At 45.6% G+C, this 24,201-nt stretch overlaps 1 protein-coding gene across 3 annotated transcripts in view; it reads right to left on the reverse strand.

Annotated features, from left to right (window-relative positions):
- Window positions 1-1,202: 1,202 nt before the first annotated feature.
- The window catches only part of MED13L (mediator complex subunit 13L), a 330,012-nt gene continuing 307,013 nt past the window's right edge, over window positions 1,203-24,201 (reverse strand). For all 3 annotated transcript variants that reach the window (XM_062182537.1, XM_062182536.1, XM_062182538.1), the window contains 9 exons: window positions 22,927-23,115; window positions 17,735-17,958; window positions 17,097-17,239; window positions 13,151-13,309; window positions 11,313-11,489; window positions 10,164-10,321; window positions 7,738-7,899; window positions 5,351-5,463; window positions 1,203-4,004 (listed from right to left, as the gene is read on the reverse strand). In XM_062182537.1, the coding sequence (XP_062038521.1) occupies window positions 3,872-4,004; window positions 5,351-5,463; window positions 7,738-7,899; window positions 10,164-10,321; window positions 11,313-11,489; window positions 13,151-13,309; window positions 17,097-17,239; window positions 17,735-17,958; window positions 22,927-23,115 (1,458 nt within the window). In that variant the 3' untranslated portion in view covers window positions 1,203-3,871. The remainder of the gene's footprint in view (window positions 4,005-5,350; window positions 5,464-7,737; window positions 7,900-10,163; window positions 10,322-11,312; window positions 11,490-13,150; window positions 13,310-17,096; window positions 17,240-17,734; window positions 17,959-22,926; window positions 23,116-24,201) is intronic.

Below are 24,201 nucleotides of genomic sequence, written 5' to 3' on the forward strand. Positions count from 1 at the left end.
GAGAGAATCAGTTAACACCAAGATACCATGGTAGGATGTGGAAGTGGCACCCCAGTAGGATTTCCGCACGTGGCGAATTCCAACGGTGTACCCAAGTCGTGGGCACAGTGCCCGAGTCGTGGGAACGAAGCACCAGTGACTGCTTCCCGGTGGCTGGGGCCTCACAGCAGCTTCATGAAGACTTCTGGCTTTTTGACGCCTGTCGCTAACAGGTGCCTTGTGCCACCCCTTCCTCAACAACAGGAATCCTACTCCCGGAGGGGATGAGCTCCGAGAGGGTGAGCAGAGTCTGAGCCACCCAAACGGCTGAGGGCTGCTCATCCCTAGGGCGCCCATGGATCTACACCTGATTTTCAAAACGCCTCAATGCATTCAACAGATGCCCCGTCCATGTGTGAATGAAGCATCCAGGCTGACGAACGCCTACGAAGATGCTCTCTCCTTCTGAGCTCCACACGGCTGGGCCCGCAGCGTAGGCCTGCGTCCACCAGGGGGCACTGCCTGAGAGCGAGGCCACTTTCCTCAGCCTGTCTTCTCCACCCAGCTGGTTCCCAGGGACGTGGCTGCCCAGGATGCAAAGTGGGCCTCCTGGAATCGCCTTCGCCTCTCTTCTGCAGAGCAACCGCGGAGGCTGAGGACTCCACAGTCTGAGCTCTGGATGACACAGCGTTCTGCGTGTGTCTAAACAGAGACTCAGGACAAGTCCGTTCAAATGACTCCAACTTTCACCTTAAACTCTGCTTATCCTGGAGCCCTCGGGGTCAGCAGGAGCCTCTGCCGGAGCAGGGCCCTGGAGACTCTTCCTAGACTGGTGGGTTTGTGTTTTCTCTCCTGCTTGTTAGATGGACCCAAGAGAAAGAACAACGAAGTGGAAGGTGTGCCCTCACCAGCCTGTGCCAGACCCGTCTGTCATTTCTAAGGAACACAGAAAGAACAGGCTGGGACTGAAGAGCCAGGCAGCTGATCGGCCACGCACGGAAGGCCAGTTCCAGAGCCAGGGCTCCTAGCTCAGCGCCGCACGTCCCTGAGAGCTGCTGCAGGAGCGCACCCCCTAACGGCCATCACGGCTCACAGGGCGCAAAGAGTTGTTTTCCCAATGGGACGGCAGGCCCGGCTCCTGGTCTGGCCAGGGGTGCTCGAAGCAGATAATTTCATTACCAAGGCAGGGTGGGAGGGGCGAAAAAAGTCACTCAAAGTTTCAGTAATTCAATAATTTATTCCTCTAAAAAAGTGTGTAAAAGTATATAGCTCTCATCCACAAGGTATATATGAATGACATTTAAAATGGAGGCCTTTTATTATTGTTTCTTTTTATCAAAGTCTTTTAGTGTACTGTACCAGCGCTATACTGTAGTTTTTTTTAAATGAACTTCACATATTTTTGTATTCTTTCAAATTGTTTGCTATATATAAAAGAAGCTCACTGCAAAATGCTTGAAGGAAAAAAGGAAACAAAAGAAATTCAGAACTTCCCAGAAATGTACAGCTTTTACATTTAAAAAAGGTTCTGAAATATACATACAAGCATGCTGGACAGTCCCACCCTTCTCCCCCCACTGCCCCTGTTGAGTTCAAACCATGGTAAGAGTTCTGAGCTTTGCAGGATTTCCAAAATTAAAAATAAAAAAAAATAAAATAACTTCTCACTCTGTAGCAAATCCAGGGCTTGTACATTTCAGATTAATTCAGTAAAAAACTCACAAGTAAAATAATGCATATTTAAGGGAAATATTATACAGACTTTTTCACACAGAAGTACATAATAAGATTTTTTAAAATCTATTGCCATTCATTTATTTTTGCACAAAAACGTATAAATATGTCACCAGCTTTTCTTAACTTAAAAAACTTAAATAAAAGACACCAGATGAAAACTACCCTTTGCTGCCTTTTTTTTTAAAATTTTTGTAGGGTTTTTTTGTTTTGTTTTGTTTTTTGTTTTTTTTTTTTTTTCTTTTTCTGCTTAGAACTGGGTTTCTAGGGAAGAAAAGCCCCCGCATTAAAAACAGCCCATTAAAAAAAAATTCAAAGTTCTGATGAATTCTGGGAAAAAAAGCAACCCCAAAGTGGTAAAAGATTACAAATATCTACTTTACACTGTGTCTTCTCAGCAAGACAGTTTTATACAAGTTTACAATCTCCATCATCTTATGCTCTTCAAAAGGCCTTGAGAATTCTCCTTTCTGATTAAGAAAAAATAGCACTGCAATATTTTTAAAGTCAACTTTACACTGTACACAGTAGATACAAACGGTTGCTATATCAGATTCTTAGCCTATACATTGCGAAAGGCGACCCTCCCCCGCCACGGTGGCATGGAGAGCACCGCCACTCATTTACAAGTCACGTCTCTGCTCTCCCGTGCCCACCACCACACAACTTTTTTTTTTTTTTAATATAATGTTTTAAACGTTAGATTATTTCAAGAAAAATACTTTTACAAAATCATATCAATTATTACATTTCTCCTTTTTTTGTTAATAACCAGGACACGGAAGTCTCTTGGAAGAACTTGTAAAATCTGCATGATTCTCTGCACACACAGATGACGAGAGCCCCACGGCCTGGTATGTGCGGCTCCTGGGAGGCCGGTCCACATCCACTGCCCCCAGACAGAAACACCCAGCAGCACAGGGGTTAGAGACAGGGCTCTCAAGACAACCTCTGGGCCTGGAATGAGGAGTCATAAAATACTTCAATTAGCCATTAATGCTTTAAAAAGGCATTTTTTAAAAAGTTCCACCACGAAGGCTCAACTTCAAGTACTAATTTAATGGTTAAGTTGTAATATTTCTTTGAAATAATATTCCTATGGTCCAGAAAAAACTCACCATATTCAGAACTGGCTTATGAGCAAACACTTTCAACTGTGATATGTACATGAATGAGTCCCTTTTGATCTAATGGGAGGAGAGACCTGGCTTTCGATAAGAATTCACTAGAAAATAGATTTCCATTGTGACTGTATAAAACTAAGTGAGGGACCTGCCTCCATGGCCCTGGACTGGGCCCAACTCCTCCAGGATAAAAACGTCATCCCTCAGGAGTGGGGCACATGTCACTGGACGTGACAGACCTGTAAACCCAGTTTGTACTGAACAAAACCCACTGCCGGGTGGTTCTGAATGTTACGTCTTAGGCATCATCTCCCCAGTGTGTCTTCCCCCTTTTCCGCCTCTGGGACAGAGGGATGCAGAATCCTATGGTGGGTCTGAGCTGGGTCTCAGCTACTGTGCCTGGTCCTCGTGAGTTAGAAAAAGTAAAGTCACAGAAACTGTACTACAAAAGAACTCAAAATAAATAAAATGAAGCTGTCTCCAGACCTTTTGCATCTACACACAGGCATGAAGTCAACCAGAGCACTCGTGCCAATCTGGAGGGAGCTCTGAGGGACAGAAACCCCAGTATGAAATCAGGTACTTGAGCTGGTTCTTAGTTTACAAAGTCCCAGTTCTGGAGTCCAGGTAACCCACAGGCCACACACCAGTCACTAGAGGATTTCATCCACAGGCCCAGATGGCCCTCATCTTTAACAGAGGCTGACAACAGACTCTTGTGCAAAAGGACACTGTCTCTTCTGGTTCCCTCGGAAAAGCCACCAGCCACCAGCGTTTCCTGCAGGCCAGTGGCGGGGGCTCACACGCCACAGCACTGGCTGAAAGTCACGCTTATGGAGTTCCAGGTCCGTGAGAGAAGCGTCAAGGAGTCCTCTGAACTGAACACTGCAGGGACCGAGCGTGCCCGCGGAGCAGGGCTCACAGTGCAGGACTGTGTGGGCTCAAGGACGTGGGGAGGTCTGCAGAGCGGAGCAGGTTCCTTGGACTGAGGCTGCGGGAGGAGGAACTGAGCCAGAGAACAAGTGCTTTTCCAATCAGAGTATATTCATGATGGCGTTGTACAACTGAGTGAGCACCACGAAGTGGACGGGAAGGCAGGAAGTACGGTCTTGGGTGGCCGGATTGCACGTGAGCCAGGAGAGGGCGTTGTACTGCTCCAACACGAACCTGCCGAAGAGAACAGAGAGGTGAGGGCAGGGCCCACGGCAGGCGCGAGGTTGCTCCTCCGACTCGTCACACCCTCCAGATCTTGGCGGGAGAAGGCCTTGCAGTCATTCTTTACCCGGCCCTGGGCTCTTCTGCATAGTCCTGTCTCAGGCCCCTCTTCCTACTCGACCTGAACCGCCCACGTGGCTGGCACCAGCCACGCGTGGCCACTGAACACCCGAGCAGAGATGCACTGCACAGACATAACCTGAGCAGAGTACAGGGACTCCGTACTTGAAAAAGCAAGTTCAGGGACATCTGTACATTGACGACGTGTCGAAATGGTACTATTTCACATGTACTGAGCCGATACAATGCATTGTTAAATTAATTTAACTGATTTCTTTTCACTATTTTATTTTTTTTTATTTATTTATTTTTATTTTTGACAGGCAGAGTGGACAGTGAGAGAGAGACAGAGAGAAAGGTCTTCCTTTGCCGTTGGTTCACCCTCCAATGGCCGCCGTGGTAGGCGCGCTGCGGCCGGCGCACTGCGCTGATCCGAAGCCAGGAGCCAGGTGCTTCTCCTGGTCTCCCATGGGGTGCAGGGCCCAAGCACTTGGGCCATCCTCCACTGCACTCCCTGGCCACAGCAGAGAGCTGGCCTGGAAGAGGGGCAACTGGGACAGGATTGGTGCCCCGATCGGGACTAGAACCTGGTGTGCCGGCGCCACAGGCGGAGGATTAGCCTAGTGAGCCGCAGCGCCGGCCTCTTTTTGCTATTTTAATGTGGCCACTGGAAAAATTTCCATTAGCTTGTACCGAACAGAGTTCCTTCGGGGCCCTCGGAGTCCAGTTCAGGTCGACCAGGTTCTTGTGTAGCTCTACGTCTGTGAGTCAGTTACGAGCTAGCATATACTAAAGACAGCGCGTGTCTTTTCTCACGGCACATGAAGGCCGTCCGTGGGCTGGTAAAGCACGAGACTTACTACATACTCTGGAATGCACTCCGACTCGAGTTTCTGTTCAGCCGATGTTACTTACAGAACCTGCGGCAGCCAGCGAGGAAAGTGTTTTCAATGCAAAGTACTTGCAGCTGCAGACACTGCCTTCTACCTACTCGCCCACTGAAGGTGACCCAGTGGTCACCATGGGATGCCTCCCCGAACAGGAAGCACAGGCAGCTGTAGCCGCACACACACTGCCTGTGCCAGGCCCCTGCAGGCGGCGGCCCTCGCTGGCCGATCACACGCTGCAGCACTGCGCCAGCGGCAGCACCTCTTCCATGACCACCACACTTGGACTCGAACCCCAGAGTGAAGGAAGGTAACTAAAACTGCACCTCTGTTGCCTAGGTCAGGATCTACCTTAAAACGTCAGATGTGGTTTTGGAGTCCAGAGGGTGTGGAACCCGCTGAGAATTCCTGGCAGGGAGAAGTTCGTCCGTCTGTGCTACAGAAATGTGGTGATGCAGGGAAGCCTGGGGAAAGAACCAAGAGCGTTACCTCGGGCCGACAACCTCAGCGCAGCCACGGAGGCCCAGGGCCAGGAGCACATGTTCTCCAAAGTCACAGTGTCTAGGAGTCCACGCGTCCTAAGCAGCTCAGTAACCCCCACCAGGATCCCATGAGCTTTTTTCAGCTATTTTTCTTTTTTTGGCCCACTATATTTCATTTACTGGAAACAGTCAAATATAAACAATAAAATAATATATAATGAGGCATCACATACCCCCATCACCAAGCTGCACACACATTACCAAGATACGCTACTTTTTGTTTTGAGTTTGTTCCCTCATGAACTGCTTAAAAACAAAACCCAAATACAGTGTCATTTTGTCTGTAAATAATTCAGTAGGTACCATTAACAAGTAAGGACTTTTTAAGATTTTGTTTATTTGAAAGGCAGAGTTAGAGAGAGAGAGAAGGAAGGGGGGGAGGGGGAGAGAGAGAGAGAGAGAGAGAGATCTAGCTAGCTATCTTCCTTCTGCTGGTTCACTCCCCAAAAGGCTGTAATGGCCAGGGCTGGGAAGGCTGAAGCCAAGAGCCAGGAGCATTTAAGTGTTTTCTAGTCTTTTATACATCTCATGCTTTGTTCTTGTCCAGTGATTTCTGGGATAGACTCCCCGCAGGGAACTGCTGTCCCATGAGAGAAAGCGTAGGCCACCTCATTCACGATTGCCCCCAACACGAGGTCTTCTTCCCAGGCACACCACGGCATGTTCTCCAAACCTTGTTTTTTCTGAATCTATTGGCAAGAAACAGATCTTCCCTTTTTTTTTTTTTTTAAGATTTTTATTTATTTATTTGAGAAGAAAGAGCTACACACACACACACACAGAGAGAGAGAGAGAGAGAGACAGAGAGACAGAGAGACAGAGAGACAGAGAGACAGAGACAGAGGGAAAGGTCTTCCATCTGCTGGCCCACTCCCCAAGTGGCTGCAAAGGCTGGAGCTGGGACAATCTGAAGTCAGGAGATTCCTCCAGGTCTTCCATGTGGGTGTACAGGTCCGAGCACTTGGGCCATCTTCCACTGCTTTCCCAGGCCATAAGCAGAGAGTTGGGTTAGATGACGAGCAGCCGGGACATGAACTGGTGCCCATATGGGATGCCAGTGCTGCAGGCGGAGGCTTAGCCTACTATGCCACAGCAATGGCCCCAGACTGAAGATGTATTTATTTGAAATGTGCAGTGACAGAGAGGGCGAGGCAGAGAGAGAGCGAGAGAGAGAGATCTTTCCTATCGCTGGTTCACCTTCCAAATGTCTACAACAAGTGGGGCTGAAGCTACCAGCCAGGAACTCTATCCAGATTTCCCATGTGGGTGGCAGGGAGCCTGGGCCATCCTCTTCTGTCTTCTGAGGGCATTAGCAGGCAGCTGGATCAGAAGCAGAGCAGCTGGGACGTGAACTGGTGCTCCAATATGGGATGCTGGTGTGATAAGGGGTGGCTTAACCTTGTACTACTTCTTTTTTTTTTTGACAGACAGAGTTAGAGAGAGAGAGAGACAGAGAGAGAGAGTTATAGACAGTGAGAGAGAGACAGAGAGAAAGGTCTTCCTTCCGTTGGTTCACTCCCCTAATGGCCACTACGGCTGGCACTGCACTGATCCAAAGCCAGGAGCCAGGCGCTTCTCCTGGTCTCCCATGGGATGCAGAGGCCCAAGGACTTGGACCATCCTCCACTGCCCTCCCGGGCCACAGCAGAGAGCTGGACTGGAAGAGGAGCAACCGGGACTAAAACCCAGGGTGCTGGTGCCGCAGGCAGAGGATTAGCCAAGTGAGCCACGGCGCTGGCCAGGACCTTTACTTCTAACTCTTAAAATCTTGGTTAAGAGAGATCACAGGAAAGAGCAAGTGTAAAGTGCGATACTGCAGCAGAATCTTGCTCCTCACACACAAAGAGGGCAGGAGGAGACAGGGAGTCCTGGCTGTCCTCCAGCCAGACTTTCACTCCTGGACAGCACTGTGACACAGACTTGGGGAAAGACCCTGGACTGAAGCGCATGTTCCCTCGAGATGGGCCCTCCGAGCCCACAACACTACTTGGGTTGATGCAATTCATTTCTTTAGGTCCTGCTCTTAAATCCTCTCCACCTACAAGTGTATATAAAATACCCTCAGGGAGTAAGTCCTGTGAGAGAAACGGGGAACCGAATAAGGCTATGACAGCGACGGCAGAAATGTCTAAGCAAAGTTGAATCTAAGCATAAGCCACTCCATCTCGCAAACTTCCAAAATGAAGCCAGACTGACCTTTAGGAAGAGAGGGCACTGGTTCTGAGCCTGGGGACACGAAGACCAGAACCACTGGGGGAGATTCTCAGCTTTGGCAGTTGACACGAAATACCCCAGGGCCAGCGGCTGCTGCTTGAGCTCCTCTGGGGCTTCTCTGGAGAGGAGACGCTCACCCTGACTCTGAAAAACAAAGTCCCGAGGCACAGTCAGCACCGTCGTGAAGCTCCAGGGCTGGCCGCCTCGAGTACACACCGCACGCTGTCGTGAGTGACCCCCTCTCCGGCAGCGTCACCCACAACAACGCCAGGCAACAGAGGAGGCATCCCCTGTGAGCACAAAAGCTCGGGCTCAGAAGACACCAGCGAAACCAGCAACACGCACTCGAGCGAGTCCAGACTGATCTGCTCCGATTTCTCTTCTACAGGATGTGAACTCTGTCCCTGGCATTATTAGGCACCACACTCAGGTGGAAAGGCTCTGGCATACTCATGGGCTCTTCTGCCAGCAACTGACCAGAGACACAAGCGCCATGACTGTGCACCATCAACCATTGTGGATCACAGAAATGTCAAAACCGTGCACCAAGGCTGCGGCCGTGCCGGTGCCACAGCCCTGCCAGCAGCACAGGATCCGCTCAGCGGCAGGCCAGGTTTGAACGCGTGGCGACCCCTCAGTAAGAGGCTCTGCGCGTTCTGCGCTGACATTTTCCTCCTGCTTAGTTCTTGCAGCTAGCTTCAAGAATGGAAAACGCACCTGTCCTGTAAGCTGTAACAAGCAACCTGTTTTTAAAAGCCTTCTGTTAAAAGGGGGAAAAAAGTCCTCAACTACTACATCAAATTGTATCATTTCTGAGCTAGTTAAAAAAGAAAAATTTACGGTTCCACTTTGAACAAATTCTGTTTCCTGTTGTAATGTCCTAACTGAATATCAAGGAATGTTCAATGGTTCAGAAAAAGGAATGCTAACGCCTCTTGAAGGTCACCTGGCTGTAGGTGCTCAGGATTGAGAGACACCTGGCTAGGTTTGGAGCAGCACTGTGTAAACAGTGGTGGTGACATTCAATTAGAGACTTCAGGGCCTGGGGCTCCAACAATGGCAGAAAACACAGCATACTTCCATTTCTTACAAAATACTACCTTTCAAATACCACCTTTTTTTGGTAATGGATAATCTGAATTACAGTGACAGATACTGGGAGGCAGTTGCTATTATTTCCGTTTCACTGATACGGTAACTAAGAGAGGAGGAAGAAGCTCCGAGGTCACCCAGCTAGCTCAGGCAGACATCTTTATCAGAGTCCGGGGCAGGCCTTCACAGCTGCTCCGCTCCTTGTCGCCAGAATTCACACTACCCAAACCTAAAACTCTCCTACGTAAAATAGGTGGTTTGGGTTCTCATCACGATAACCTCCAATCAACAAATGTCACTGTCAGACAGCTGTAAGGAAACACAGAGAGAGGGCTGATGGGGGCAGCGCCTAACACAAGGGCTGTCTCCGCGCACTTTCCCTGGCTTCACCTGCTCTGCGACTGAGCTTGAAATCTGCTTTCTCGTGATCATCCTTCGATTAATTCAGCCCTGGCAACGAAGGTCCCACCTGGCAGAAGCCTGAGTGCTTTAAGTCCAGCTTAGTGTCTGAATAAACGAGCATGAGCAGGTTGCTTCCCCTTGCTTGGTTTAAGACACTACACATGGCTACGTGTCTATGTCTTAGCCCCTTAATCTCCTGGCATTTTAAATAAAAAGAACAATACAGTGATGAGGCATGAAATCGTCAAACTGAAACAAAGTGAACACAAGCTATGGCAGAAGCTTTTAACTCTTAAATCTTCTGCTAATCCACCTCCAATATCCCTGGGATATTTAAAGATGAAGCTAGTCGTAAGCTCTGCCTTTTCCCTTAATACTCTGGCATTAACCTGGACATTCCTATAAAATCAGCCTCCTGATGGCTCCTGCTGCTCCTGCAGGCTGGCTACAGAGACCAGGACTGCATAAATGAAGGCATAGAACATGCAACAAGCAGAATTGGGCTCCTCTAGGAAAAAGCAACCCTCAACAATGTGTTCTTCAATGAATAGCTACTGTGCATGCTAAATAAACAAGGATGTTGAACTAGTCCCTTAAAAGCCACTAATTTGGCCAAAATAAAGAAGAATACAAAAACTTGGAAGCAGCAAACAAGAAAAACTAATTTTTCCTAAGAATACTGCATAAAACCCCTGCTTTCTATATCATCATTCTTCTGTTAAAATCATTCATCAGAAATAAGTAGGCATTTCTTTCAAATTCCTGCCTTTTATTCAAATTGGAGTGACTGCTAAGTACTCCCCCATTCTTATTTCTCTTGTACCGGGGACCTACAGCAGCATCAGAAAGAGGTGCACGTAGTAAAAAGATGAGCAGACATCTCAAGGATGACTGTTCCTTGCAACCATCCTTACCCGACTGTGCTGGAAGTGAGAGCCCACACCAATGCCAGAGGGAGAACCTGGGGACGGAACTGGGGATGAGTTGGGAGAGGAATGGAGGTTCCCAGTCATTAAGATGCCAATGTCATTGTCCATATCATCTGGGAAGGGAAGGTCCACAAACATATCATCTAGGAGAGATGGGGAAAAAAAATCACAGAAATTAAAAAGTTACCCCATGACTGTCATGGACACACTATTCACAAGTCAGTAAGACTGAATGTCTATGGTGTGCCAGGTGCTACAGATTACTCTTTAATTTTCTCTCCAATCATTTCCTAATGTGAAGTAGTAACAGAATGAAGAAATAAAGAGTTATAAAATAAAGCCTCAGTCTGTATAGCCACCAAGGGCATTAATAATGATGGCAGAAGAGTGAAAGAAGCAAGTTACTAAACAAAGTTAACGCTGACATCAATGAAGAACACAGTAGACGCCATCTGTACATGTAATCAGTATCCAAAATACTGGAGGCTGAATGAATGCACAGCACTGGGTACAAATTTAGGCTGAAACTGGAATTCTATTCAGAAACAGCTTGAAGCACCATGTTTTCACTAAGAAATTCTCTTAATGAAAGCTCTGGGCTCCCGGCTTCAGACCAGCTCACCTCCAGCCATTGTGGCTGTCTGGGAAATGAACCAGTGGATAGACCTCTCTCTCTGTGTCTCTCCCTCTCTCTGTCTGTAACTCTACCTCTCAAATAAATAAAACCTTAAAAAAAAAAAATCAAGTAGGGAGCAGCTCTATAGCAAATTAGATTCCCAGTGACTGGCTAGAAGAAGGTGCTGTCTTCACTCTACCTAGGACTTTGCACATGTTACATCAGGTCAACAAGGTCTTATTGAAAGAGTAGCACCCAGGTCACAGCCAGGAAGCTTTATTTTTGCCTCTAACATAAAAGCAGCAAAAGGTAATTACCTAACAGAAGAAAGTACTTAGTTTTGGTAACAGTACAAATTAACTGAAGCTTTGAAACCAAAACATTCTCCAATGTTCACTCCTCCTCCTATTTCCTATGTTATTACCACACAGAAAAACTTGCACAGCCCACTGACTGCAGACTTTAGCTGTGTCCTGTTTATGAAAGGGCACGTGATCCATACAGTATCTTCCACTCACCGTTGTTGGGGCTAAACCCATCTTCATTGGGATAATTGGCTGGAGCCACCTGGATGGTTGATGATGTTGGGAACACCAAGATGTGCGTACAAGAAGCATCTTGGGGGGTGTTAAGCTGAGATGACTGCATGTTCAGTGCAGTACTTCGGCCAAAAACAGAGCCCATTGTTACAGCATCTTAAAAACAAAGAAGAAACCGTGTCAATTCCCCTGTGCTGTGGTGAAGAGACCAGGAGATGAGGCTTTCACAGAGCCTGACCTGGAGTGTTGTTGAGTCTAACCAAGCTGTCACAATGGACACGCATCTATAGTTGAGCCCAATGGTCTAAATGTCTTCAAAGAAACTGACATGGATTGTGTAGCTCTGATAACTCAAGTCTCATTTCAGACCAGCAAGGCTAAGCTTAAACTGGAACAAGTCCACTGAATATGTTCTACTTACACAGAAAGGGTTTCTAAAAATAAGCCCCCCCCCCTCCCCCGCCAATTCCTCCTGCGGCTGCTCGCAGTTTCTGAAGTTCTGTTCTCCTAAAGAGCCACAGCCTCACAGACACGGCGCCGCTGCCTCAGTGACCGCTGTGACCAACACTGAGTGCGCTCTATGCCAGCTTTTGTGCTGAGCTCTTTATTCAAGCCATCTCATCCCATCACTCCTCGAGGCAGAGACGGCATCCTCGCCTCACAGATGAGGACAGCAGCACAGGGAAGTTACCTGAGCGCCCAAGTAGTTGAGACAAGAGAAGTGACTGCAGGTGTAGTGAGCAGGCCAACATAAGACACCTGCTGCTCGCTGGACTCACGACCAGAGACCCTGCTCCCCTCCACAGCACTGCTGCCTTTACAAGGTATCAGCACTCTCCCATTTGATCAAAGAAACACAGCAGGCCCTTCCTCAACTGTCGTTTTGCTTTCCATACTCTCAGTTATCTGTATTCAACTGTGGTCCAAAAATATAAACTGACAATTCCAGAAATAAACTGTATACCGTTTTAAGCAACCTAATGAACTCTCTTGCTGCCCTGGGACAAGAATCATCCCCAAGTCCACAATGTGACAGACCCTATGTCACAATGCCCCTGGCATTCACCTCATTTCATCTCATCGTGTAGGTGTTGGATCATTTCACGTCTTAACGAGAAGAAACCTGTACCATAGGTATGTATGTATGTACAGGGAAAAACCGTATACGCAGGGTTCAGTACTATATGAGGTGTCAGGTACCCTTGGTGGGAGGAGGGGTCTTCACATGTCTCTGCCCAGGAGAAGGAGGGACGGTAAAGTCTAAGACTGCTGCTGGGCTGCTGTTTCTCAAAAGCCAGCCCCGTTTCTGTAAGACGCTGTGGACACATGTCGTGACTGTCCACAACTGGCACTTCCATGTATTGAGAGCTTACTGTGTGCCAGACCCTGTGTTAAATGCTTCACTTGTATTTGCCTCACCATTCATCCTCAAACATATCGGAGTAACTGAGTATCTTTTTATGGTTGCTGAGAGGTTCTGTCAAAAACCTGCCTTCAAAAGGGTGTTCAAATATTTATCAAGCTGGTGTGTACTTCAGTGGCTTTCTGAAGGGTGATATCATTGTACTAATGAGAAATTGGGATTTGGGAATGAGCAGTCATTAGCCAAGACTCTAAGAGCTTGTCAATCACAGCCAGAACTTAAGTCTCTGTCCCAAGCTATCACAGACTGCTTCCCTTGGAAGAAATAAAAAATGTTTCTGTATTTGAGCCCAAAGTATAATTGTCTCTTATGTAGATCTAATAACACAATGTATTCCACGCCTGCCTGTAGACCTGAGGTGCCTAACGAACGACACTGACAAGAGGATGTTTACCTGGCATCACTACAAAGGACCCCTGGGGCTCCATGGCAACCAGGCAGGCACTAAGGACTGAAGGAGAGTCTGCGGCAGAAATGCCGCACATGCGGCACACATCCTTGAGCTGCTTGCTGATTGTCTGTAGTGAACACTCTCCAAGGAGGATACTCCAATCTGAAAGCAGACATTGCAGTCACACAGTCTTTAGAAATTCATACTTAGGTGAGGATGAAAATTTTCACCAATTTTGCCCAGTAATTGAATTTTCCATAATTGGACCCTAAAGAGAATGTGGCTTTCCATAGGTTCCCCTCTTTGCTATAAATAAAATGTCACTTGACTTCCACCACACTTCATTAACAAAGAAACAAAGGCTGAAGTCACACTAGCAATTACCTCTGAGAGTCCTGCACAGACCCATGTAGACTTAGGCATTAAAATGCTGTTCAACACAGAGGCCAGTGTTACCCCAGCCTTGCTCCTCCTCCTCAAGGACTCGGCCTTCTCCGGACGAGAGCACAGCTTGGGGGAGTCTCTGTCTCGTCTACTGTTGTAGTTCAGCTGCTTCCACACAAAGCAAACAGTCCCAGAAATGGGAGGGGGGGTCCACTCTGAGTGCCCCACGGAGTGCATAAACGGCAGGCTCAAGCCAAGTGCTCCCAATGTGACTCAATTAAACAGTCGGCAAAGCTTTTCTTTCTAACGTTTGTTTGTTGCCTCCAAACACAAGCATTATGTTTAATCAGAGTGCTGTCAGGGTTGCTACTCTGGGGAGAGAGAAGCATTCAGTCTCTTCTCTTTTTTTTTTTTTTTTTTTTGACAGGCAGAGTTAGACAGTGAGAGAGAGAGAGACAGAGAGAAAGGTCTTCCTTCCATTGGTTCATCCCCCAAATGGCCGCTACAGCTGGAGCTATGCCGATCTGAAGCCAGGAGCCAGGGGCTTCCCCTTGGTCTCCCATGCGGGTGCAGGTGCCCAAGCACTTGGGCCATCCTCCATTGCCCTCCTGGGCCACAGCAGAGAGCTGGACTGGAAGAGGAGCAACTGGGACAGAATCCGGCGCCCTGACTGGGACTAGAACCCGGCGCCCTGACTGGGACTAGAACCCGTGGTGCCAGCACTGCAGGCGGAGGATTAGCCTAGTGAGCCACGGCGCCGGCCTTAGCCTCTTCTTTTGGCCTCCTGACACAGAGGCTTGTGCTACTCCTGTGTGGGCACTCTTGTCAGGTTATGTCAAAAAAGGCACCTCTTCCCCTTCAAGAGTAAGTGAATGGAAAAATGCGTCCCTATTCCTAAAGAACTTCCTACTGAAGTGGCTGAAAAGAAGCGGTGAACAACGTGAAGACTCTATGTTTCAAAACCGCACAGACAGATGTAAGCGTCCACACTTCACACTAAGAAAGAAGGAAAGCTACTGTGAGTATTTCATCACACCCATCTGGAGATAAGGGGCAGAAACGGAAATCGAAGGCGGTGAGCGGACACTGCCTCACAGGACTCCACGTGGCACAGACCTCAGATGCCCCACAAGGAGCAGCTGAAGATCGGTAAACAGACGGCCTGTGCACTGGGCTCTTCCTGTGTTTTTATTACTGAAAGGAGATTTTTCTCTCAATCTTTTGATAGGCTCTTCTAGTCACACTTCCATTCTTCTCCTCGAAGAGATAAGAAAGAAGAATGCCGGCTCTACAATCACACAAGGGAAGGAGATGGCCCTCCTCCTCTCCCGACACGCCATGTGCCTGGACTGCTGTGCTGCCTGCTTATCCCCCGTCTCCTGCTCCATTATACTCTACCTTTCCCCACGGGTTAAGAACAGCTCAGAGCCTTGAAAGAAATAAGACTGACGAGAAAGCAGATAAGGGAGGAAGATAGGAATTCTGACAGAAATGAAATGAATCCTCTAATGTATTACCCTCCAGGCTATTGATACAGGATTCATTACAAGTATGAAATTCTCTGAAAATGAAAAAGGTAATATTTTCTATCAGTGTATAAAACAACTTACTACTAAAAATTTGTGTGTGTACAATAGATGCCTAAGAAAACACTATCAACATATAGTATGTAGCATGTGTATCACTGCTGTTAAACCCTGGACTCAAATGTATCTCAGCTGCAGTGTGGGAAGTAGGTTACACTTTGGCATTTCTTACAATGCAAGTTATACCTAGGTCAATGCTTTTATTTTGTGGATTCCACAAATGCTCCAAATCAAACTTATGTAATGTTATTATTATTATTATTTTTTTTTTGACAGGCATAGTTAGACAGTGAGAGAGAGAGAAACATTGAGAAAGGTCTTCCTTCCGTTGGTTCACCCCACAAATGGATGCCACGGCCAGCACGCTGCGCCGATCGGAAGCCAGGAGCCAGGTGCTTCCTCCTGGTCTCCCATGCAGGTGCAGGGCCCAAGCACTTGGGCCATCCTCCACTGCCTTCCCGGGCCACAGCAGAGAGCTGGACTGGAAGAGGAACAACCAGGACAGAACTGGCGCCCCAACCGGGACTAGAACCCAGTGTGCCGGCGCCGCAGGCGCAGGATTAGCCTAGTGAGTCATGGCGCCAGCCTTTTATATACTTTTAATGCAGGGTTAGGGAAACTATGGTCTACAGCTCAAATTCCACCTAACTACCTATTTTTGTAAATAAAGTTTTATTAACACAACTGCCCCCACTGATTTCAGTATTGTGTATGGCAGCTTTGACGTTACAATGGTAGAGCTGAGTAGCTGTTAATAGACTATGATCTGCAAAGTGGAAAAATATTAACTAGCTGGCCTTTTACAAATACTTTGCTGACTCTGCTTGAATATTTGCACACAGGAAATCAGCAAGCCAATTTGTGACATTAAGTTTTGCTTTTGTGCAGGGAAAAGGCTTTTCTGCATCTATGTGCATCTATTGAACTTACAAATGTGCCATCAATTAATAAAGCTTTAAACAACAACCCTGGCCCACTCACATTACTGACATAAACTGCACAAGTAGCTGTGCGGTGCCGTCCTACAGGAGCCAGGCTCAGAGCCGGGCAAGACAGCGGGTGGTGGTCAGCTGCGCTGTGACAGTTACTCTTAGCACTTCTTTAGTTATATTTGTGATGAGGAATTGAAGTGGTGATAGCTATTAGTTGGGAATCCAAATTTTAAAATTTGGGGTCAGGTGTATAGAGGTTAAGACACTGCTTAGGACACCTGTATCCACACTGGAGTACGTGGGTTCGAGTCCCAGCCCTGCTCCCAATTCTAGCTGCCCATGTGCACCCTTGGAGGTGACAGTCAAGTACTTGGGTTCCTACCACCCACACAGGGCTGAGTTTCTGGCCCAGGTTTGGCTTGGCCCAGCCCAAGCAGCTGCTGGCATTTGGGAAGTGAACCATTAGATGGGAGAACTTTGCCTCTCATTGCCTTTCAAAAACAAAAACAAAAGTGCTCTTTTAAAGCCTTCAGGCTGGAAAATGCCAGACACTGGCAATGTGAATAAAAATTGCTCCTGTTTATAATTACTCGTCCTCACAAAACAGGATTTTCTTTCTACTATGCCACCAAAGCAAACTAGCACCTACCACCAAACATATTAATTCAAAGTTGTTCTTATGTATAATTTCAATTATCATCTATAACCACTCATATAAATTTATCTTAAAACTGCCTCATTCTCACCGCCTCAATATATAAATATTAGAAATTTGGATTTATCAAGTTATCATTTTTATACTAATAAAACTTTTTTCTGTATTATGTATTGGGGTTATATAGTTAAGATTTTATTTGGATAAATAGTTTTGTTGCTAAACCAAAGTTTAAAAACTACTGGCTTATCCTGTACATATAAAAAAATAAAATAAAACACAGGCTGACTTATTCCTACTACCAACGTTAACATTTTCTCCAGCTGTCCAGTTGATGACATCAGCTCAGTACTTCTTTGTGTCCAGTACACTCTGTGCCAGGAATTTCTCACCTTTAAGCTCCCCGTGGCCAAGCCGCCCAAGTCGCCCAATTACAACTCTCCAGGGTAGAGATGTCATTTGGACAATCCCTATGCACCATTCCCACAACTTTTGAAGTCCAATTTTACGTGCAGAAACTTTACTTCTCCGTGACCTAAAAAAAAAGGGGGGGTGGGGGGGAGATCCCTAAATGAAGCAAAGTTACTACTTAATAAGACAAACACAGGGTAGGCGCGTTTGGTGCCGTGGTTAAGATGCTGCTTGGTACACCCACGTCCCATATCAGAGTGCCTGGGTTCAAGTCCCAGCTCTGCTTCTGATCCAGTTTCCTGCTAATATACACCCTCAGAGGCAGAGGTGATGGCTCCAGGACCTGGGTCCTTGTCACCCACATAGGAGACCCAGATTGAATTCCCAGCTTGCAGCTTAGACTCAGCTGCTATATTTGAGGAATGAACCAGCAAATGAAAGATCTCTATCTCTTTGCCTTTCAAATAAACACAAATAAATAAATAAATATTAAATTAAAATAAATACAAGAAAATTCCAAAGAGCCTACCCATGCATTACCCACTAAGATGGAAAGATTCACATTTGAGAACAGGCACAGCATCAATTTACATGCACTGTAAACATCAAAGTTTCTCACCGGTTTGGTAAAGCAATATTTACAACGCAGGTCTCTAATAATTCTCCATGGAGGTCAGTGCAGGAAGCCAAAAGCCAGCGCTGGTCGTGAGAAAGACAGTAGCCCACAAAGAGCACATTGTATTTCTGGCTTGCCTCGCCCAACGTCTCTCCCAGCTCTGTCTGTTTGTCTTTGATTGGGGCCAATATAAAGGGAGGGGAGTAAAGTTGGATTGGGCTAGGGCGCTGAAAACAAAATCAAAATCAGTATCAACACAAAGACATCCAAATTAATGTTTCAACAAATCCAGACAGAGCAACACTGAGGAGAACCACCAGGAAGTAAGGACAACAGGCTGTCTCTCTCTAATACTGTATATATTAATAGTGATGATGACACAGGTAACAAAAAGTCTGTTAAAATTATATACATTATGAAGTCCAATTGTGTCAATATTTCCTTAGTCAAAGGAATTACTATTTTAGAAAGTGAATTTGTCCAATTTCATTAGTCATCATGAAGGTGGAAATTGAAAACACAATAAGATAATTCCACATACCCAACAGAATCTTGAAAATTAAAAGAAAATACCTAGTGTATTTGAGACTGCTGAGCAACTACAGCCTGTACACTACTGGTGGTGTCCCTTTGGTGTTCAACATAACTGCATAAGCTGAACCAATGCAGTCTCCTAATGACTCAACAGACACATCTGTATATGTCAACCAAAGCACAGGCCCAAGAACAGTCACAACAGTGATAGTCAGCGTAAGCTCCAGACCGAAAATAACCTAAACTCCCATCACCAGTAAAATGGATGATATACTGTGATCCTGTCACACAATCAAAATATCAGAGAGAATAAAAAATGTACAACTATAAGCAATAAAACCACAATGAGTAAAATAAGACACACAAGAATATAAAATATATGATTAAGTCCATAAAGGTCAAAAACAGGCAAAACTATGTTGTTAGAGGTCGGAATACTGATCAGCATCAGAGAGACTGGAAAGGGACATCAGGGGCTTCTGAATGTTGGTTGTTTTGTTCTCAGTGCTTGCCACTTTATATGTTTATTTAGTAAACATTCACCAAGTTGTACACTTACAATTGAATATTTTTGGCACACATATTATATTTTAATATGAGTATGTGTCATTTTAGAAATCAAGGCATTAACTGTTGCCCAAGATAAATTCTTTAGCTAAACTATGACAGAGTTTAATTGCCATTTGTGTTTACAGCTATCATTTACATCTGAGTATTTAATGAACTACAGCAAACATCTGCAAAGAACCAGATAGTAAAGTTTAGACTTTATGGATTTGTCACATATTTGTCTCTTTTTAAAAAATGTAATAATTGGGGCCAGCACTGTGACACAGCGGGTTAAAGCCCCAACCTGCAGCCACCAGCCATCCCATACGGGCGCCAGTTCAAGTCCCGGCTGCTCCTCTTCTGATCCAGCTCTCTGCTATGGCCTGGGAAAGCAGAAGATGGCCCAAGTCCTTGGGCCCCTGTACCCAAATGGGAGACCCAGAAGCTGCTCCTGGCTCCTGGCTTCAGATCAGCTCAGCTCTGGCCGTTGTGGTCATTTGGGGCGTGAAACAATGGAATGGAAGACCTCTCTCTCTCTTTCTCTGGCTCTACTTCTCTTTGTAACTCTTTCAAATAAATCTTTAAAAAAATGTAATAATCACTCTTACCTAACTGTCCATACTAGTACAGGTTGCAAGCTAGATTTAACCCACAGCTATACTTACTTACACCAGAATTATACAAAAAAGGACACAGTAATAACAGAGTTTTAAAGGTAAAAGACACTCTGGAAATAAGCTAGTCCAATTCACTCATTTTAGGGACTGAAAACACTGGCTGAAAAATATCTATCATTAATCTATTCAATTTCCATAACCCTGAAATTCCACTCTTGGGTATTTACTGAAACAACTGAAAACATATGTCCGTACAAAAATTCTGTACAGTTATACACTGCATAATTTTAATCAACAACAGACCATATGACAATTGTCCCATAACATTATATGACCTAGTGATGCTGTAGTCTTCTAAGTTTTATGTAAGGATATGCTGATGTTCTTACAATAACAAAAAATCTACTGACAGATTTCTCAGATTATTAAATGACACACGAAGATGCACAAATGTTCACAATATTCACAAGAGGCAAAGAAAGGAAACAAGTCAAATGTCTACCAGCTAACGAATGAAAAAAGACAACGCTGTATACACATATAATTGAGTATTATTTAGCTAGAAAAAGAAATACTGATTCATGCTATGATGGGGATCAACATTATATTAAATTAAAAAAACCCGAGACATAAAAGATCACATGTTGTCTAATTCCATTTATGTGAAATGTTCGGAACATGCAACTCCACAGAGATAGAAAGTGAACTGGTGGTTGGGTTAAGCTGCCACTGCGACACTGGCATCCCATATGGGCACCGGTTTGAGTCCTGGCTGCTCCACCTCTGATCCAGCTCTCTGCTATGCACCTGGGAAAGTAGCAGAAGATGGCCCAAGTGTTGGGCCCCTGCACCCAAATGGGAGATGCAGACAGAGTTCCACACTCTTAACTTTGACCTGGCACAGCCCAGCCCAGCCACTGCAGCCATTTGAGGCGTGAACCAGTGGATGGAAGATCCCTTCCACCTGACCCCCTCATCCCACCCCGAGTAACTCTGCCTTTCAAATAAATAAATAAACCTTAAAGGAAGAAAGGAAGAAAGGAGGGAGGGAGGGAGGGAGGGAGGGAAGGAAGCATGGAGGTAGGGAGAGAGGGAGGGAAGAATGGAGGGAGGGAGAGAGGGAGGAATGGAGGGAGGGAGGGAGGGAAGGAGAGAGGAAGGGAAGAAAGGAAGGAGGGAGGGAGGGAAGAAAGGAAGGAGAGAGGGAGGGAGAGAGGGATGGAGGGAGGGAAGAAAGGAAGGAGAGAGGGAGGGAAGGAAGGAGGGAGGGAGGGAGAGAGGGAGGGAAGAAAGGAAGGAGAGAGGGAGGGAGAGAGGGATGGAGGGAGGGAAGAAAGGAAGGAGAGAGGGAGGGAAGGAAGGAGGGAGGGAGGGAGGGAGAGAGGGAGGGAAGGAAGCATGGAGGTAGGGAGAGAGGGAGGGAAGAATGGAGGGAGGAAGGGAGGGAAGGAGAGAGGAAGGGAAGAAAGGAAGGAGAGAGGGAGGGAAGAAAGGAAGAGAGAGGGAGGGAGAGAGGGATGGAGGGAGGGAGGGAGAGAGGGAGGGAAGGAAGGAAGGAAGGAGGGAGGGAGGGAGGGAGGGAGGGAGGGAGAGAGGGAGGGAAGGAAGGAAGGAAGGAGGGAGGGAGGGAGGGATGGAAGGAGGGAAAGAAGGAGGGAGGGAGGGAGGGAGGGAGGGAAGGAAGGAAGGGAGGGAGGGAGGGAGGGCAGACAAAAAAAGAAAGGGAGAGAAAGAAACAAAGATTCCCAGGGAAAACAGGATCACTAGACTTTTTGAGATGCTAGATACTCCAGGAAAAACAAAACCCCAGTAACAGAATCTCTTCAGAAATCTTACGTGGTTCTAGAAGGCATATTTGGAACATAAAATAATTTCATGTTTAGACTTGGGTACCATTCCCAACATATCTCACTATGTACATGCAAGTGTTCCTAAATAAAAAAAAAAAAAAGAAAGAAAAAAAAAATCTGAAACACTTCTAGTCCCGGAAATTCCAGACAAGGAACACTCGACTTGCCCAGTACCTGGTGCCCAGCAGATGCTCAGCTGCATTTATGAATGAAAGTTGCCCACAGCAGCTGAGGCAGCACTGACCAAACAACCATTCCCTTAATGCAGCTAAAACTCATACACCTCAGCCAGTAATTGTAACAACTGGCTCAACATTCAAATGACTGACATTTTTCTTCCTTTCCAAGTAAAAGGGGGAAAAAGCATATTATGCCATTTATTGTAATCTAAGCCCCCTTTTCCTTGATGGGTTTCTGATGGTATTCTGCAGCATATTACAATCTGTTAAAATGTTTACAATGCCTTGGGATATCTTAAGCGTAGATAGTTAGCCTTTAATCTCCACCATGAAAACGGAGAATACTATTAGTTGTGATTTGAAAGTGTGATCACTTCTTACTGCAGACCAACCACACAAGTACGGAACTGAAGGACTCCTCATAAACACAGGGAACAATTCACAACTTTCACAGACAAAAGAAGAAACAGCTAGAGACAAATTTAGCTTTTAAATTTTAGAAAAACCTAACAGAGAAAATGAATTGCTCACAAAAGTGAAAAATTCAAACTGAAAAAAAAGCCAAAAATAGATATTTTATTCAATCCCAGAATGAATACAGGTCATCATCTGAGTAGCCTTCTCCCTTGGGATGTGGTTGACCTGAACCAAGTTACAACAAACAGAATGTTAACTCCTTGCATATCATGTTTCCAAGCTTTTACTTATAAAAAGGATACACATTTCATACAGTTTTCCAGGGGAGCTGACATTACCAACCAACATCAGCAGTTGTTGGTGTTTGTCAGAAGCTCTCTTACGAGGAAGAGGTGGGCTTTTATTAATGGGCAACCTCTCCTACAAAAAACTTGTGGGAACTGAGTTTTGAAGGCTTTGAAAATTCCAAACATTGTCTTGTACCTTTCAAGATGACTGGAAAAACAAAGGAAGTCAAACTTTTGTTGAAAAAGTGTTTTGTTTTGGTGTTTGAAACTCCCCTTGTGGTACATACATGGCTGTGGGAGGCAGGTCTAAGAGAGAGAGGCAGAGCCCTGGGTTCTGCGCAGCAGCGCTGGGACCGCACAGGAGAGCACACCAGCAAGTCTGGGGCCACGCGGAGCCAACACCGGTACGTCTGCCCTCTCAGACGTAGATCAGAGCCAGGAAGGCACACAGATCAGCTTAGAAAAATAACAGATTTAGGAAATTCAAACATCATAACCAAAAGTGATAGGTATATTGTTGCCTTAGGTCTTACAACAAAAAACAGCAAGAGCTTGCTTGTTTTTTTTCTCAAAAAACTGCAAGTTCAGAGAAGTCTTCTCTGTTTTAACTTAAGGATTCAAGAAACCTACTGACTCTCCTATCAATGTAGCAGGCCAACAAAGCAACCAAGCACTATCTGGGCTAGATTCAACACTCTCTTGGCTAGCATTTTCAGTATAAAAGGTGTGCCTTTTGCACCTCTGTGCCTTGCCAACACTCACCTCAGGGTTCCTGAGAGTCATCTCCATGCTCGCTGCAGGCCCAAACCCTGTGAGGGACTTAATGTGGATCTGTGTAGGCAGAGGCCGCCTGCACTGGCAGTACACTGAAAATGCCATGGACTTCAAGTACTGAATGTAGAAAACTTGCTCATCCTTCATTGTCTGCAGCATGTACTGGCAAGGCACAATCTGAAGACACACATTTTAAAACAGAAAACTGAGATCTACTATACTAAAAACAAAGTTGGAGAATCAAACAACATGAATTTATGATGTGAGTTGGGGGAGGGAATTTTAGTTTTAAAATATAAATGTTAAACAAAATATAATTAAATCCTAATTCCTTCCAGTGACATAAAATGCTATATCTCAAATATATACCCACAATTTAAGAAGAGGTATCATTACATTGGTCATGTTATGATGTCACTAGGAAATGACCTTGTTCCCATTCTAGGGGTAAATTCTTAAAGTATTATTGTCAAAGACTCAAAACTTAAAAAACTCACATTTTAATATATTTTACCTTTCTATAATAAATACATACAGTATCATGAAGTCTTTGGAATTATTGTCTAATCTTTGGAACATCAACTTCAAAATAATAAAAACTATGAAAATCTATTCTGATCACTTTAATTTCAGTCATGTAATTCTACAGGACAGTTTTAGTTAAAGTAACTTTAAAACAAAATTCAGGGGCTGGCACCATGGTGTAGTAAGGTTAATCCTCCGCCTGCAGCTCCAGCATCCCATATGGGTGCCGGTTCTAGTCCTGGCTGCTTCTCTTCCAGTCCAGCTCTCTGCTGTGGCCTGGGAAAGCAGTGGAAGATGGCCCATGCACTTGGGCCCCTGCACCTGTGTGGCAGACCCGGAAGAGGCTCCTGACTCCTGGCTTCAGATCGACGCAACTCCAGTCGTTGTGGCCATTTGGGAGTTAGCCAGCGAGAGGGGAAGACCCTTCTGTCTTTCCCTCTCACTGCTTGTAACTCTACTTCTCAAATAAATAAATAAAATCTTTAAAAAAAAAAAAAAAAGAAAAAAGAAAAGAAAAAAGAAAAACCAAACAAAAACAAAATTCAAACACTCACTTAAATAAAGCATTTTTTAAATTTATTACACTGTAAACTCAGCAAAGGTGCGGTAAAAATAAGCATATTCATTCACTGCTGAAAGGAAAGTGTACACGTAACATTTCTGGAAAGAAACTGGTGATATTATCAGCCTCTACATCTACGAATCCACTTTAAGAATGATCTGAAACATGATAAAAAA

The sequence above is a fragment of the Lepus europaeus genome, chromosome 23 (genome assembly GCF_033115175.1).
Source record: "Lepus europaeus isolate LE1 chromosome 23, mLepTim1.pri, whole genome shotgun sequence".
NCBI lineage: Eukaryota > Metazoa > Chordata > Mammalia > Lagomorpha > Leporidae > Lepus > Lepus europaeus.